The sequence below is a fragment of the Xenopus tropicalis genome, chromosome 10, assembly GCF_000004195.4.
Source record: "Xenopus tropicalis strain Nigerian chromosome 10, UCB_Xtro_10.0, whole genome shotgun sequence".
In the NCBI taxonomy this organism is placed as follows: domain Eukaryota; kingdom Metazoa; phylum Chordata; class Amphibia; order Anura; family Pipidae; genus Xenopus; species Xenopus tropicalis.
The window spans coordinates 51,508,512-51,523,226 of record NC_030686.2 but is presented as its reverse complement, the minus strand read 5'-3'; the positions used below and the strand labels follow the sequence as shown (position 1 = coordinate 51,523,226).

The 14,715-nt window shown below is 54.5% G+C and overlaps 1 protein-coding gene across 2 annotated transcripts in view; it reads left to right on the top strand.

Annotated features, from left to right (window-relative positions):
* cep95 (centrosomal protein 95kDa) overlaps window positions 1–14,715 on the top strand; it is a 31,310-nt gene that overhangs the window by 1,756 nt on the left and 14,839 nt on the right. The window contains exons 2-12 of one of the 2 annotated variants that reach the window (XM_031894171.1): window positions 1,794–1,944; window positions 5,460–5,588; window positions 6,367–6,474; window positions 6,724–6,837; window positions 6,957–7,059; window positions 7,217–7,329; window positions 9,857–9,985; window positions 10,115–10,312; window positions 11,426–11,487; window positions 11,867–12,066; window positions 12,970–13,108. In XM_031894171.1, the coding sequence (XP_031750031.1) occupies window positions 1,866–1,944; window positions 5,460–5,588; window positions 6,367–6,474; window positions 6,724–6,837; window positions 6,957–7,059; window positions 7,217–7,329; window positions 9,857–9,985; window positions 10,115–10,312; window positions 11,426–11,487; window positions 11,867–12,066; window positions 12,970–13,108 (1,374 nt within the window). In that variant the 5' untranslated portion in view covers window positions 1,794–1,865. 2 annotated transcript variants of the gene reach the window in all.

The following is a 14,715-nucleotide window of genomic DNA, read 5'->3' as shown; positions in this document are numbered from 1 at the left end:
ATATGACGGGCCAGCCTCATTTTCAGCTTGATCATTTGCAAAGGCCCCTAAGCTCAGCTTCTCAACAGCCGCGCAGAGCAGCACCGAGCCTGTGCACTGTCCCGGACAGTTCTGTAAAGACCTATGTCATTTCTACTATAGAGATGCTGAGACTTTTGGCTAGTGCAGTCAGTTTAGTATATAAAATATGGCATTTCTAGCCATATTCATTTTTAGGGTTTAGTTCTCCTTTAATGTTATTGGCACTGGCTCTCAATTTAGCCTTTATTTTTGTAAATCTGTCATTGTTCACTTTTGCTAGTTAGTTGCTAGGAAAAGATGCTTCACTTTGCTGACAAACCATCCAATCAAAGCCGCTCTCTCCCAGCCAAGGTTCCAGTTCCCACAATGCCTTGTTTTATGCCTCTTCCTTATAGCAGTGCTGTCCAACTTCTGTGGTACCGGGGGCCAGAATTGTTCTGGCTTACATGGTGGAGGGCCCCTTTTTTTAAACCACACCCATGTTATCACAAGAGCTTTTAAGACCATACCTACATTAATGTGTGATAAAACAGCAAAAACCCAAATGGTTGGTGCTCATTTTAGGGATATCCCCCTTCATTTATATGTGAAAGAATTATATTATGTCATATTAAGGCACACCCTTAAATCCATATGCCTCCTCCTCCCATGTGGATAGCACAGCAACCCCCAGCATATAATTATACTCCTTAGGGACCATTTCATGACAATTTCCAACTGCTATACTTTGCCTGCCCTACCCTGCCTGTGTGTGTCATACTCTGCCTGCCCTATGCTGCCTGTGTGTGCCATACTCTGCCTGCCCTATGCTGCCTGTGTGTGCCATACTCTGCCTGCCCTACCCTGCCTGTGTGTGCCATACTCTGCTTGCCCTATGCTGCCTGTGTGTGCCATACTCTGCCTGCCCTACCCTGCCTGTGTGTGCCATACTCTGCTTGCCCTATGCTGCCTGTGTGTGCCATACTCTGCCTGCCCTATGCTGCCTGTGTGTGCCATACTCTGCCTGCCCTACCCTGCCTGTGTGTGCCATACTCTGCTTGCCCTATGCTGCCTGTGTGTGCCATACTCTGCCTGCCCTATGCTGCCTGTGTGTGCCATACTCTGCTTGCCCTATGCTGCCTGTGTGTGCCATACTCTGCCTGCCCTATGCTGCCTGTGTGTGCCATACTCTGCCTGCCCTACCCTGCCTGTGTGTGCCATACTCTGCTTGCCCTATGCTGCCTGTGTGTGCCATACTCTGCCTGCCCTATGCTGCCGGTGTGTGCGCCATGCAGGGGGCAGTTAGTGTCAGTACTGACAGTTTAGACAGAGGCGCCAGTTGGAGGGACCTGCTTTAGAGGCAGCTGTAAGTAATCAGTACAAATGGCAGTAAGAGCAGTGAGAGTTTAGTGCAAGTGGCAGTTGCTGTAATTACATAACATTTCCCTCTGTAACTATTTAGTCTGTAAGTTCCCCTCGCTGTTTCCCGCCTACTTCCCGCTCTCCCCGCCCCCAGGGCTCCATGACGCCATCTCTAGCCCCGCCCCTGCTATTATGCGCAGCCAGTATCGGCACTGCGGACTATTTCCCGGCGGAAGGACACACCGTGCTGCTTGTGGCGCTGCGTTATCTCCATGGGAACAGGCGTGACGCGGCGGCACTCAGCTAGCGAGTGGCTCCTGTGGGAGTTATAGTAGGGGTTGCGGGTAGCGCTGAGGCGCCACACAGCCCGGGGGGGTCGGGGCAGCGGTTGGAAATCAGAAACGGAATCGGGTTTGGTTTTTGTTTTATAGCGAGGCAGTGACGTCAGATCCGGAAGCAACGGCCTGGGAGTGCTGACCAATCAAAACGCGTTCGTGGTTTAAATGCCTTACCCTGGGGGGAACCCCGAATGTTTGTGTGTGACACCCTACTTCCCAAGGAGTATGGGCACCCAGGAAACAGGTCAGTGTCCTCCGGGGGCTTCCGGTTTGTGTGTCCCCCCCCCCCCCCTCTGTCTGTCTGTCTGTCTGTCTGTCATCCCTGGGCTAGGGGACCCCCCTCTGTCTGTCTGTCTATCTGTCATCCCTGGGCTAGGGGACCCCCCTCTGTCTGTCTGTCATCCCTGGGCTAGGGGACCCCCTCTGTCTGTCTGTCATCCCTGGGCTAGGGGACCCCCTCTGTCTGTCTGTCTGTCATCCCTGGGCTATGGGACCCCCTCTGTCTGTCTGTCTGTCATCCCTGGGCTAGGGGACCCCCTCTGTCTGTCTGTCTGTCATCCCTGGGCTAGGGGACCCCCTCTGTCTGTCTGTCTGTCATCCCTGGGCTAGGGGACCCCCCTCTGTCTGTCTGTCTGTCATCCCCTGGGCTAGGGGACCCCCTCTGTCTGTCTGTCATCCCTGGGCTAGGGGACCCCTCTGTCTGTCTGTCTGTCTGTCATCCCTGGGCTAGGGGACCCCTCTGTCTGTCTGTCTGTCATCCCTTGGGCTAGGGGACCCCCCTCTGTCTGTCTGTCTGTCTGTCATCCCTGGGCTAGGGGACCCCCCTCTGTCTGTCTGTCTGTCTGTCATCCCTGGGCTAGGGGACCCCCCTCTGTCTGTCTGTCATCCCTGGGCTATGGGACCCCCCTCTGTCTGTCTGTCTGTCATCCCTGGGCTAGGGGACCCCCTCTGTCTGTCTGTCTGTCATCCCTGGGCTAGGGGACCCTCTCTGTCTGTCTGTCTGTCATCCCTGGGCTAGGGGACCCCCTCTGTCTGTCTGTCTGTCATCCCTGGGCTAGGGGACCCCCTCTGTCTGTCTGTCTGTCTGTCTGTCATCCCTGGGCTAGGGGACCCCCTCTGTCTGTCTGTCTGTCTGTCATCCCTGGGCTAGGGGACCCCCCTCTGTCTGTCTGTCATCCCTGGGCTATGGGACCCCTGTCTGTCTGTCTGTCTGTCATCCCTGGGCTAGGGGACCCCCTCTGTCTGTCCCTGTCTGTCTGTCTGTCATCCCTGGGCTAGGGGACCCCCTCTGTCTGTCTGTCATCCCTGGGCTAGGGGACCCCCTCTGTCTGTCTGTCTGTCTGTCTGTCATCCCTGGGCTAGGGGACCCTCTGTCTGTCTGTCATCCCTGGGCTAGGGGACCCCCTCTGTTCTGTCTGTCATCCCTGGGCTAGGGGACCCCCCTCTGTCTGTCTGTCATCCCTGGGCCCTCTGTCTGGTCTGTCTGTCTGTCATCCCTGGGCTAGGGGACCCCCTCTGTCTGTCTGTCTGTCATCCCTGGGCTAGGGGACCCTCTCTGTCTGTCTGTCATCCCTGGGCTAGGGGACCCCCTCTGTCTGTCTGTCTGTCTGTCATCCCTGGGCTAGGGACAGGGGACCCCCTCTGTCTGTCTGTCTGTCTGTCATCCCTGGGCTAGGGGACCCCCCTCTGTCTGTCTGTCATCCCTGGGCTAGGGGACCCTCTGTCTGTCTGTCATCCCTGGGCTAGGGACCCCCTCTGTCTGTCTGTCTGTCTGTCTGTCATCCCTGGGCTAGGGACCCCCCTCTGTCTGTCTGTCATCCCTGGGCTATGGGACCCCCCTCTGTCTGTCTGTCATCCCTGGGCTAGGGGACCCCCCTCTGTCTGTCTGTCATCCCTGGGCTAGGGGACTGTCTGTCTGTCTGTCATCCCTGGGCTAGGGGACCCCTCTGTCTGTCATCCCTGGGCTAGGGACCCCCTCTGTCTGTCTGTCATCCCTGGGCTAGGGGACCCCCTCTGTCTGTCTGTCTGTCATCCCTGGGCTAGGGGACCCCCTCTGTCTGTCTGTCTGTCATCCCTGGGCTAGGGGACCCCCTCTGTCTGTCTGTCTGTCATCCCTGGGCTAGGGGACCCCCTCTGTCTGTCTGTCTGTCATCCCTGGGCTAGGGGACCCCTCTGTCTGTTCTGTCTGTCATCCCTGGGCTAGGGGACCCCCTCTGTCTGTCTGTCATCCCTGGGCTAGGGGACCCCCTCTGTCTGTCTGTCTGTCATCCCTGGGCTAGGGGACCCCCTTCTGTATGTCTGTCTGTCATCCCTTGGCTAGGGGGACCCCTCTGTCTGTCTGTCTGTCATCCCTGGGCTAGGGACCCCCTCTGTCTGTCTGTCTGTCATCCCTGGGCTAGGGGACCCCCTCTGTCTGTCTGTCTTGTCATCCCTGGGCTAGGGGACCCCCTCTGTCTGTCTGTCTGTCATCCCTGGGCTAGGGACCCCCTCTGTCTGTCTGTCTGTCATCCCTTGGCTAGGGGACCCCCTCTGTCTGTCTGTCTGTCATCCCTGGGCTAGGGGACCCCCTCTGTCTGTCTGTCATCCCTGGGCTATGGGACCCCTTCTGTCTGTCATCCCTGGGCTATGGGACCCCCTCTGTCTGTCATCCCTGGGCTATGGGACCCCCTCTGTCTGTCATCCCTGGGCTAAGGGAACCCCCTCTGTCTGTCTGTCTGTCATCCCTGGGCTAGGGGACCCCCTCTGTCTGTCTGTCTGTCATCCCTGGGCTAGGGGACCCCCTCTGTCTGTCTGTCTGTCATCCCTGGGCTAGGGGACCCCCTCTGTCTGTCTGTCTGTCATCCCTTGGCTAGGGGACCCCCTCTGTCTGTCTGTCTGTCTGTCATCCCTGGGCTAAGGGACCCCCTCTGTCTGTCATCCCTGGGCTAAGGGACCCCCTCTGTCTGTCATCCCTGGGCTATGGGACCCCCTCTTTCTGTCATCCCTGGGCTATGGGACCCCCTCTGTCTGTCATCCCTGGGCTATGGGACCCCCTCTGTCTGTCATCCCTGGGCTATGGGACCCCCTCTGTCTGTCATCCCTGGGCTAAGGGAACCCCCTCTGTCTGTCATCCCTGGGCTATGGAACCCCCCCTCTGTCTGTCATCCCTGGGCTATGGAACCCCCCTCTGTCTGTCATCCCTGGGCTAAGGGAACCCCCCTCTGTCATCCCTTGGCTAAGGGAACCCCCCTCTGTCTGTCATCCCTGGGCTAAGGGAACCCCCCTCTGTCTGTCATCCCTGGGCTAAGGGAACCCCCCTCTGTCTGTCATCCCTGGGCTAAGGGAGCCCCCCCCCTCTGCCCATTACCCCAGGGCTAAGGGAACCCCCCCTCTGCCCATTACCCCAGGGCTCCTCCCCTCTCACCCCTCTGCCCATTACCCCAGGGCTAAGGGAACCCCCCACCTCTACCCATTACCCCAGGGCTCCTCCCCTCTCACCCCTCTGCCCATTACCCCAGGGCTAAGGGAACCCCCCACCTCTACCCATTACCCCAGGGCTCCTCCCCTCTCGCCCCTCTGCCGTACTGGGCCTGGGAATGCCTGTTCTGTGTGTGACCAGGTTTGTGTGGCATCTCCAGATTATTGGCCGTGGCCCTATTTTGGGGTGAGAGTGAACTGGAATTCTGTGTGTGGGGGAATGGGAAGTCCCTGAGTACCAGGCAAGGGATGGGGACGGCTGTATCTGCTGGACTTTCCTATTTATCTCTCTGCCCCTTACAGAGTGGGTGGATGTTGCCAACAGCCTTCTGAGTAAATGCCACATTAACCTGCAAGTCCAGGAAGTGTCGGGATGTGACGCTCGTGTATTTCTTGCTCTCTACGAAGCTATTTTAGGAGAGAAGGTACCAGGTAAGGGTCTGCTTCCCTGATATTTATAGGTATTGGTATATATATCAGGCTGTTGCTATCAGGCCGGGGGACTGTTGCTATCAGGCCGGGGGACTGTTGCTATCAGGCCGGGGGACTGTTGCTATCAGGCCGGGGGACTGTTGCTATCAGGCCGGGGGGACTGTTGCTATCAGGCCGGGGGACTGTTGCTATCAGGCCGGGGGACTGTTGCTATCAGGCCGGGGGACTGTTGCTATCAGGCCGGGGGACTGTTGCTATCAGGCCGGGGGACTGTTGCTATCAGGCCGGGGGACTGTTGCTATCAGGCCGGGGGACTGTTGCTATCAGGCCGGGGGACTGTTGCTATCAGGCCGGGGGACTGTTGCTATCAGGCCGGGGGACTGTTGCTATCAGGCCGGGGGACTGTTGCTATCAGGCCGGGGGACTGTTGCTATCAGGCCGGGGGACTGTTGCTATCAGATCGGGGGACTGTTGCTATCAGGCCGGGGGACTGTTGCTATCAGATCGGGGGACTGTTGCTATCAGGCCGGGGGACTGTTGCTATCAGGCCGGGGGACTGTTGCTATCAGGCCGGGGGACTGTTGCTATCAGGCCGGGGGACTGTTGCTATCAGGCCGGGGGACTGTTGCTATCAGGCCGGGGGACTGTTGCTATCAGGCCGGGGGACTGTTGCTATCAGGCCGGGGGACTGTTGCTATCAGATCGGGGGACTGTTGCTATCAGGCCGGGGGACTGTTGCTATCAGATTGTTACTGACAAATGTAACTGATTTCCACAGATTTTATTCCTGACGCTCAGAATCCAGAAACCAACGCTCACAATGTGCAGTCTGTTATCGACTCTCTTGCTCTGGATTATCTGCAGGTCAGCCTGTCCCATATCACAGGTAATGGCAAAAGGAAGATAGTGACAGGCGCACTTGGTTTGCCATAGGCCAACTGTAGCCCAAACCTCTATCTATTGCAGTATGGCTCCCATACCAGCCAATAGGAACCAAGAGGCAAGCCTTAGTATTGGGCAGAAATCTATATTATGTAACTAATAGTTAATCCACCTGCCCCATGCCTGCGTGCTGTGTCCTGCATAGAGAATGTTAGTGGGCATGACCTCTGACCCTGTGTGTTCGTGCCCACAGGGGAAAACATTGTGCGTGGGGATACTGAATCCATCCAAAACCTTTTGGAAATATTTGACGGCTTGCTGGAGTATCTCACCGAACAAATCAGTGAAGCGTCTTCCCAAAATGGAGGTGAGTTCTTCTGATTTTGGATCTTTGCAGTTTTAGCCTAACAGGCTCGGCCCCCTAGTTCTGGGCCAGGAGTGGGCTCACATTTCTCCCATAACATTTCTTATCTTTGTGGGATGCAGAGGATTTAGATGATCGTGACTTCAGCCAAAGGAGGCAAAATGATGAGGTGCCAAAAGCACAGGAAGAGTTGCTGCCCACCCTGAGGCCACCCCCACTGGCAGGGTAAGTTATGCTCCTGATTGTGGTGTATTGGGCCTGACATTACTGCTATCGACCTGGATTGTAGCTGTGGCATCATTCCTAAGGGAAAAGCCTTCTGCACCACAGAGGGTCTCAAGCAGAGACTTGTGTCTATTCATTATTAAACCCCCCTTTGCAGATCTCCCGCGCTCTCTTCAGAGGTCTTTGTGCCATCCTGGGAAGTGGACGGGTCTGAATCCACGGCTGAGCTGATCAGACTGGGAGACACTGCACAGACATTTACCTGGAGGGGTGCGTTACTGCAGCCATATGTTGGGAGGGGGAATACAACTGTATTTCACACTGTGGTGCTTACCCCTGCCCCCTGGAAGGTTGGGTGCCCAGCAAAAAGCAAGGGTGCAAATTGAATGGTCCCCCCTGGGCTGCTTCTGGCCCAAAGTATGCCCAAGTCTCCCACAGATGCCCATTGTCCTGTTCTTATGCATAATGTGCAGAGCACTCCAGTAGGTACTGACTGACCTCTGATGCAGTGACGGGGATGTGCAGTCTGAACCCTCCCTCAGCCAATCCTGGCTCAGCGCTACTGTCAGTGCTGTGAGTAAGTGTTCTGCCTGTGTGAGGGATGTGTCCCTGGGCGAATGGGGCACGGGGTGCGCCCAAGCCTCTCTTCCCCTGATACTGATCCGCTACTCCCTCAATACAAAGGGAGAGGTTTGTGCAAAAGGGAAAATGGGAAGAGGGTGATGCCAAAAAGGAACCAGTAAAGGGAAGTGGAAACAAAGAAAAAATGGGAAAGGTGAACTAAACGTTAGAAACTGTAAATCAATATGAATGGGCAAGGGGGAGAGAAGGAGGGAGAGAGTAAGTGTCTGACTGACAGAGAGAGGGAAAAAGGGAAACAAGAGAGACGGCAGGGGAAGAGAGAAAATTCAGAAGAGGGGGGAGAGAAGGAGGGAGAGAGTAAGAGTCTGACTGACAGAGAGAGGGAGAGAGAAAAAGGGAAACAAGAGAGACGGCAGGGGAAGAGAGAACATTCAGGAGAGGGGGGAGAGAAGGAGGGAGAGAGTAAGAGTCTGACTGTCAGAGAGAGGGAGAGAGAAAAAGGGAAACAAGAGAGACGGCAGGGGAAGAGAGAACATTCAGAAGAGGGGGGAGAGAAGGAGGGAGAGAGTAAAGGTGGCCATACACGGGCCGATATTATCGTATGAAACCTCGTTCCGTACGATAATCGGTGCGTGTATGGCATGTCGGCGAGTCGACCGATATCGCAGGAAGCTGCTGATATCGGACGACTCGCCGATCGGACCAGTTTGAAAATTTTGATCGGGTGCCATAGAAGGCGCCTGACCAAAATTCTCCCTTCAGAGCTGAATCGGCAGAAGGAGGTAGAAATCCTATTGTTTCTACCTCCTTACCTGCCGATTCAGCCCTGAATGGTGTGTGGCGGATCTTACGATGTTTCGTGCGACCGATGGTCGTACGAAACATCGTCAGATCGCCACGTGTATGGCCAGCTTTAGAGTCTGACTGACAGAGAGGGAAAAAGGGAAACAAGAGAGACGGCAGGGGAAGAGAGAACATTTAGGAGAGGGGGGAGAGAAGGAGGGAGAGAGTAAGTGTCTGACTGACAGAGAGAGGGAGAGAGAAAAAGGGAAACAAGAGAGACGGCAGGGGAAGAGAGAACATTCAGGAGAGGGGGGAGAGAAGGAGGGAGAGAGTAAGAGTCTGACTGACAGAGAGAGGGAGAGAGAAAAAGGGAAACGAGAGACGGCAGGGGAAGAGAGAACATTCAGGAGAGGGGGGAGAGAAGGAGGGAGAGAGTAAGAGTCTGACTGACAGAGGGAGAGAGAAAATGGGAAACAAGAGAGACGGCAGGGGAAGAGAGAACATTCAGAAGAGGGGGGAGAGAAGGAGGGAGAGAGTAAGAGTCTGACTGACAGAGAGAGGGAGAGAGAAAAAGGGAAACAAGAGAGACGGCAGGGGAAGAGAGAACATTCAGAAGAGGGGGGAGAGAAGGAGGGAGAGAGTAAGAGTCTGACTGACAGAGAGAGGGAGAGAGAAAAAGGGAAACAAGAGAGACGGCAGGGGAAGAGAGAACATTCAGAAGAGGGGGGAGAGAAGGAGGGAGAGAGTAAGAGTCTGACTGACAGAGGGAGAGAGAAAATGGGAAACAAGAGAGACGGCAGGGGAAGAGAGAACATTCAGAAGAGGGGGGAGAGAAGGAGGGAGAGAGTAAGAGTCTGACTGACAGAGAGAGGGAGAGAGAAAAAGGGAAACAAGAGAGACGGTAGGGGAAGAGAGAACATTCAGAAGAGGGGGAAGAGCAGGAACAGAGAGAACTGGAGACTGTGGGATAATAGAGAAGAGGGCAATGAAAAATAAGAGAAAAGCAGAAGATTCTTTGCTATAAGGCACTGTATCAGGTATCAGTATCTATTGGGGAGTTGATATTTAGTCACAAATGAAACTAAAGACTTACAGGCCTGGGCGCAAAGCTTGGAACCGGGCCCTTCCAAAATCCACTTCCTGATATTACATGCCCCATAGAGGGGCAGTTCCTGGTGCAGTCACACCCCAGCCCCCCAAGTAGTTTTGCCACTGTATTTAGTTTTTGCATCTACAAAATACATCCCCGGGGTGTAATTCTGCAAACCTCTGGGGTTCAGAGATTCCCACCAACCTGCTGCTTAGAACTGAACAACTGGGCATCTCTCCAGTACATCGTGCCAGCGGGTTGCACCGCAGAACATTACTGCGCTCTGTAGGGAAAACATCAATATTGTGTTGTGGGATAATGGATTTTTCACCAAACTCTTAGGTTTGAGTCTGGAGCGGGCAACGTACGTCCAGAGGGAGGAGGAGCCAGTTCCCAAGCAGCCCAGTGTGGAAGGTGGTGAGGGGCTTCCTCAGGCCCCTGCGTGTGTTCCCAGTCACAGAGTAGGGGAAGGTGAGTGGCTGAGATGCCGGGCCCTGCTGATCTGGAACCACCCAGTCTGGGAGCAGCTTATTCCTTTGCCTGAATATTTCTCAGGGGTCCCATGAGCAGGAATATCACAGATCTTCTCATCGCTTGCAGGGTACGTTGCTGTGAATGGTTTCTCTGTACCGGGATCTCACCATGAGGATCTGCAACCTGCCATCCCTCTGAATCGCCCATACCAGCCCGGCAGGCCCCCCACTGCAGATAGAGAGGCTGCAGGCAGCGGAGGGCCCTCCCATGTCCATATACAGAGCCACGAAAGGCTGCCTTCCACCGGTGGGCCCCAAGCCCCTGGTAAGTAAAGTACATTAAAAGGCTATTGTCATGGGGAAAACCTGTTTTGTTTTTTTTTTTGTTTTTTTAAACAAACCCATCAGTTAATGGAGCTTCTCCAGCAGAATCCTACATGTTTTTATATTTAATGTTGAAATGTCCCATGGGGCTAGCCATATTCTTTATTTCCCAGGGTGCCTCAGGCATGTGATCTGTGCTTCAGTCACACTTTACTGCTGCGCTGCAAGTTGGAGTGATATCCTCCCCCCCTCACCCCCAGCAGCCAATCAGCAGAACAATGGGAAGGGAGCAAGATAGCAGCTCCCAGTAGGTATCAGAATAGCACGCAATAGTAAGAAATCCAAGTCCGGCTTGGGACTCCTCCAGTTACATGGGAGTAGGAGAAACAGTAGGTTAGCTGAAAGCAGTTCTAATGTGTAGCCACAGATCCAACCTGAGCCCTATAGCTGTGCCCCACTGTGTGAGATATTTGGCCTCCTACTCTCTGTCATGTTTATGGTGCAGTGAATATGTGTTATAGATGGAGCTTTGGGCAGGGCCAGACAGTGTTGGCTTGGACTGACTGCTGATACACAGATGCACTTTTCCTGCAGACAGCACTACATCAAAGCTATATAGGCCTCTGCTGGAAATAAGATTGGGACAGTTGATGTTATCCTTGGGTGGGCCCACTTGGACCCAAAAGATTTCCAGTATTGGCACGCAGCACAACCCAAGGTCTGGGCCAGAATGAATTTGTTACCTACACAGAATTCAGTATCCATTGATCCACTTTGGCCCTATTTGCGTGAGCCTGAAACCATAGTGCTTGTGCCTTAGCGCCACAATAGTGCATTGGGCCTGGTTCCTTTACATGAGAAGGGGCACGAGCCGAGCACATACAGCGATGCACAGGCCAAGCTCCATTACAAGTAGTTCAGCTAATCGGCCGTATGGATGGCTACACGCTTTGCCTTGGTTCCTTTGGGCCAGGAAAGCAGCACAGATCCATGGAGCCCCCACTGGCCATATTCACATCCCAGAGAATCCTGCCGAATGTCTGTGCACTTCTGTGAGTTCATGTGTCTGTTTCCCTTCTCTCTGGGGTATCTGTGGCCGGCGCACGTGGGGCAGCTGTGGATTCCAGACAAGGCAAATCTCCTGATGGAGCAGAGACCCGGGACACACACAATGGGGTGAGACTCAGTTAACACATACCCCCCCCCCCCCAACCACTGCCTAATAGAATCCTTTTATCCTATTGTATGTATGTATAACTTTATTTATAAAGCGCCACAAGGGGACGCAGCGCTGTACAGTCTTACAGAATACACAATTACACACAGGGAGGACAAGTGATATAATAAATAAATGCAATAAATACATATATATATATATATATAAGTGCCATGTGGTATGAGACACAGTAGGAAGGAGGTCCCTGCCCCGTAGAGCTTACAGTCTAAGTGGGTTGGGTGGCTTCTTATATTTTACCCTGTTGCCTTTGCTCTTTGGGGTCTCGGCTAGGAAATGTTTGGGGCCCCTTTTGTGATGTGAATATTTGTCTCTCAACAGACCTCGGTCTCCCCCTTCCAAAAGAAAGTTGCCTTCCGCACCCTCCCTGACATCCGCCTCATGACCCTGCACAGCACCCTTACAGACTGTGAGAATGGGGCATTGGCCAAAGAAGAGGAGCTGGAACAGACCGATTCCACCATGCAACCGGAAATTAGCGAAAGATACTCTGCCCCTGGCTCCCGCCACTCTTTGTTTGAGTAAGTCTTTGTATCGTTAAAGCCATATCCATACCCAGAATCCAAAGCACCAAGGTATAAAGCATGGGCTTATGGAGGAAAAAGAACATTACCCAGAATCCCTGTATGGGAAGTGCTGGGTGCTGTGAGATATTACCCAGAATCCCTGTATGGGAAGTGCTGGGTGCTGTGAGATATTACCCAGAATCCCTGTATGGGAAGTGCTGGGTGCTGTGAGATATTACCCAGAATCCCTGTATGGGAAGTGCTGGGTGCTGTGAGATATTACCCAGAATCCCTGTATGGGAAGTGCTGGGTGCTGTGAGATATTACCCAGAATCCCTGGCTGTGAGGGAAGCGCTGGGTGTTGTGTGATTATGGGGTAAGGTGGGATATTACCCAGAATCCCTGGCTGTGAGGGAAGCGCTGGGTGTTGTGTGATTATGGGGTAAGGTGGGATATTACCCAGAATCCCTGGCTGTGAGGGAAGAGCTGGGTGCTGTGTGATTATGGGGTAAGGTGGGATATTACCCAGAATCCCTGGCTGTGAGGGAAGAGCTGGGTGCTGTGTGATTATGGGGTAAGGTGGGATATTACCCAGAATCCCTGGCTGTATGGGAAGCACTGTGTGCTGTGTGATTATGGGGTAAGGTGGGATATTACCCAGAATCCCTGGCTGTGAGGGAAGGTGGGACATTACCCAGAATCCCTGGCTGTGAGGGAAGGTGGGACATTACCCAGAATCCCTGGCTGTGAGGGAAGGTGGGACATTACCCAGAATCCCTGGCTGTGAGGGAAGGTGGGACATTACCCAGAATCCCTGGCTGTGAGGGAAGGTGGGACATTACCCAGAATCCCTGGCTGTGAGGGAAGGGGGACTAGGGATTACTAGGGTTAACCCTATGCTTTCCTGTATATGACAAGTTCCTGGGCTACAGACACCAAGCTGTCATCCATCACAGAGGAGCCATTTTCAGTACAGAGAGCAAGGAACCGACTATCGGAGCAGGAACTGCAGGAAATGTCAGAGAAATTGTCTCGCAAGCTGGATGAACTGGACCTGGTGAGTCTGTTTAATGCAACCGCTCCATTTGTCACTTAGTGGCACCTACTGGGGGGGTAAGGGTTAATGTCACATTACCCTGTATGGCACTGTTAGTTGGAGTGGGAATGGGAGTGCCCTGGGGGGGGTAAAATACATGTTAGTAATAATAATGTTCCCCTGTGTCGGTGTTATGGGAGTGCCCTGGGGGCGGGGTTAGTGAGATTCCCCCATGTTAATTGGGAGTGCCCTGGGGGCGGGGTTAATGAGATTCCCCCATGTTAATTGGGAGTGCCCTGGGGGGGGGGGTTAGTGAGATTCCCCCATGTTAATTGGGAGTGCCCTGGGGGGGGGGGGGTTAGTGAGATTCCCCCATGTTAATTGGGAGTGCCCTGGGGGGGGGGGTTAGTGAGATTCCCCCATGTTAATTGGGAGTGCCCTGGGGGCGGGGTTAATGAGATTCCCCCATGTTAATTGGAGTTGCCCTGGGGGGGGGGGTTAGTGAGATTCCCCATGTTAATTGGGAGTGCCCTGGGGGCGGGGTTAGTGAGATTCCCCCATGTTAATTGGGAGTGCCCTGGGGGCTGGGTTAGTGAGATTCCCCCATGTTAATTGGGAGTGCCCTGGGGGGGGGGGGGGGTTAGTGAGATTCCCCATGTTAATTGGGAGTGCCCTGGGGGGGGGGGTTAGTGAGATTCCCCCATGTTAATTGGGAGTGCCCTGGGGGCGGGGTTAGTGAGATTCCCCCATGTTAATTGGGAGTGCCCTGGGGGGGGGGGATCCCCCATTTAATGGTGCCCTGGGGGGGTTAGTGAGATTCCCCCATGTTAATTGGGAGTGCCTGGGGGGGGGGTTAGTGAGAATTCCCCCATGTTAATTGGGAGTGCCCTGGGGGCGGGGTTAGTGAGATTCCCCCATGTTAATTGGGAGTGCCCCTGGGGGGGGGGTTAGTGAGATTCCCCCATGTTAATTGGGAGTGCCCTGGGGGGGGGGTTAGTGAGATTCCCCATGTTAATTGGGAGTGCCCTGGGGGGGCGGGTTAGTGAGATTCCCCCATGTTAATTGGGAGTGCCCTGGGGGGGGGGGTTAGTGAGATTCCCCCATGTTAATTGGGAGTGCCCTGGGGGGGGGTTAGTGAGATTCCCCCATGTTAATTGGGGAGTGCCCTGGGGGGGGGGGTAGTGAGATTCCCCCATGTTAATTGGGAGTGCCCTGGGGGGGGGGTTAGTGAGATTCCCCCATGTTAATTGGGAGTGCCCTGGGGGGGGGGTTAGTTGAGATTCCCCACTGTTATTGGAGTGCCCTGGGGGGGGGGGGGTTAGTGAGATTCCCCCATGTAATTGGGTAGTGCCCTGGGGGGGGTTAGTGAGATTCCCCCATGTTTAATTGGGAGTGCCCTGGGGGGGGGGGTTATGAGATTCCCCCATGTTAATTGGGGAGTGCCCTGGGGGGGGGGGGGGGTTAGTGAGATTCCCCCATGTTAATTGGGAGTGCCTGGGGGGGGGGGGGTTAGTGAGATTCCCCCATGTTAATTGGGAGTGCCCTGGGGGGGGGGGGGGTTAGTGAGATTCCCCCATGTTAATTGGAGTGCCCTGGGGGGGGGGGGGTTAGTGAGATTCCCCCATGTT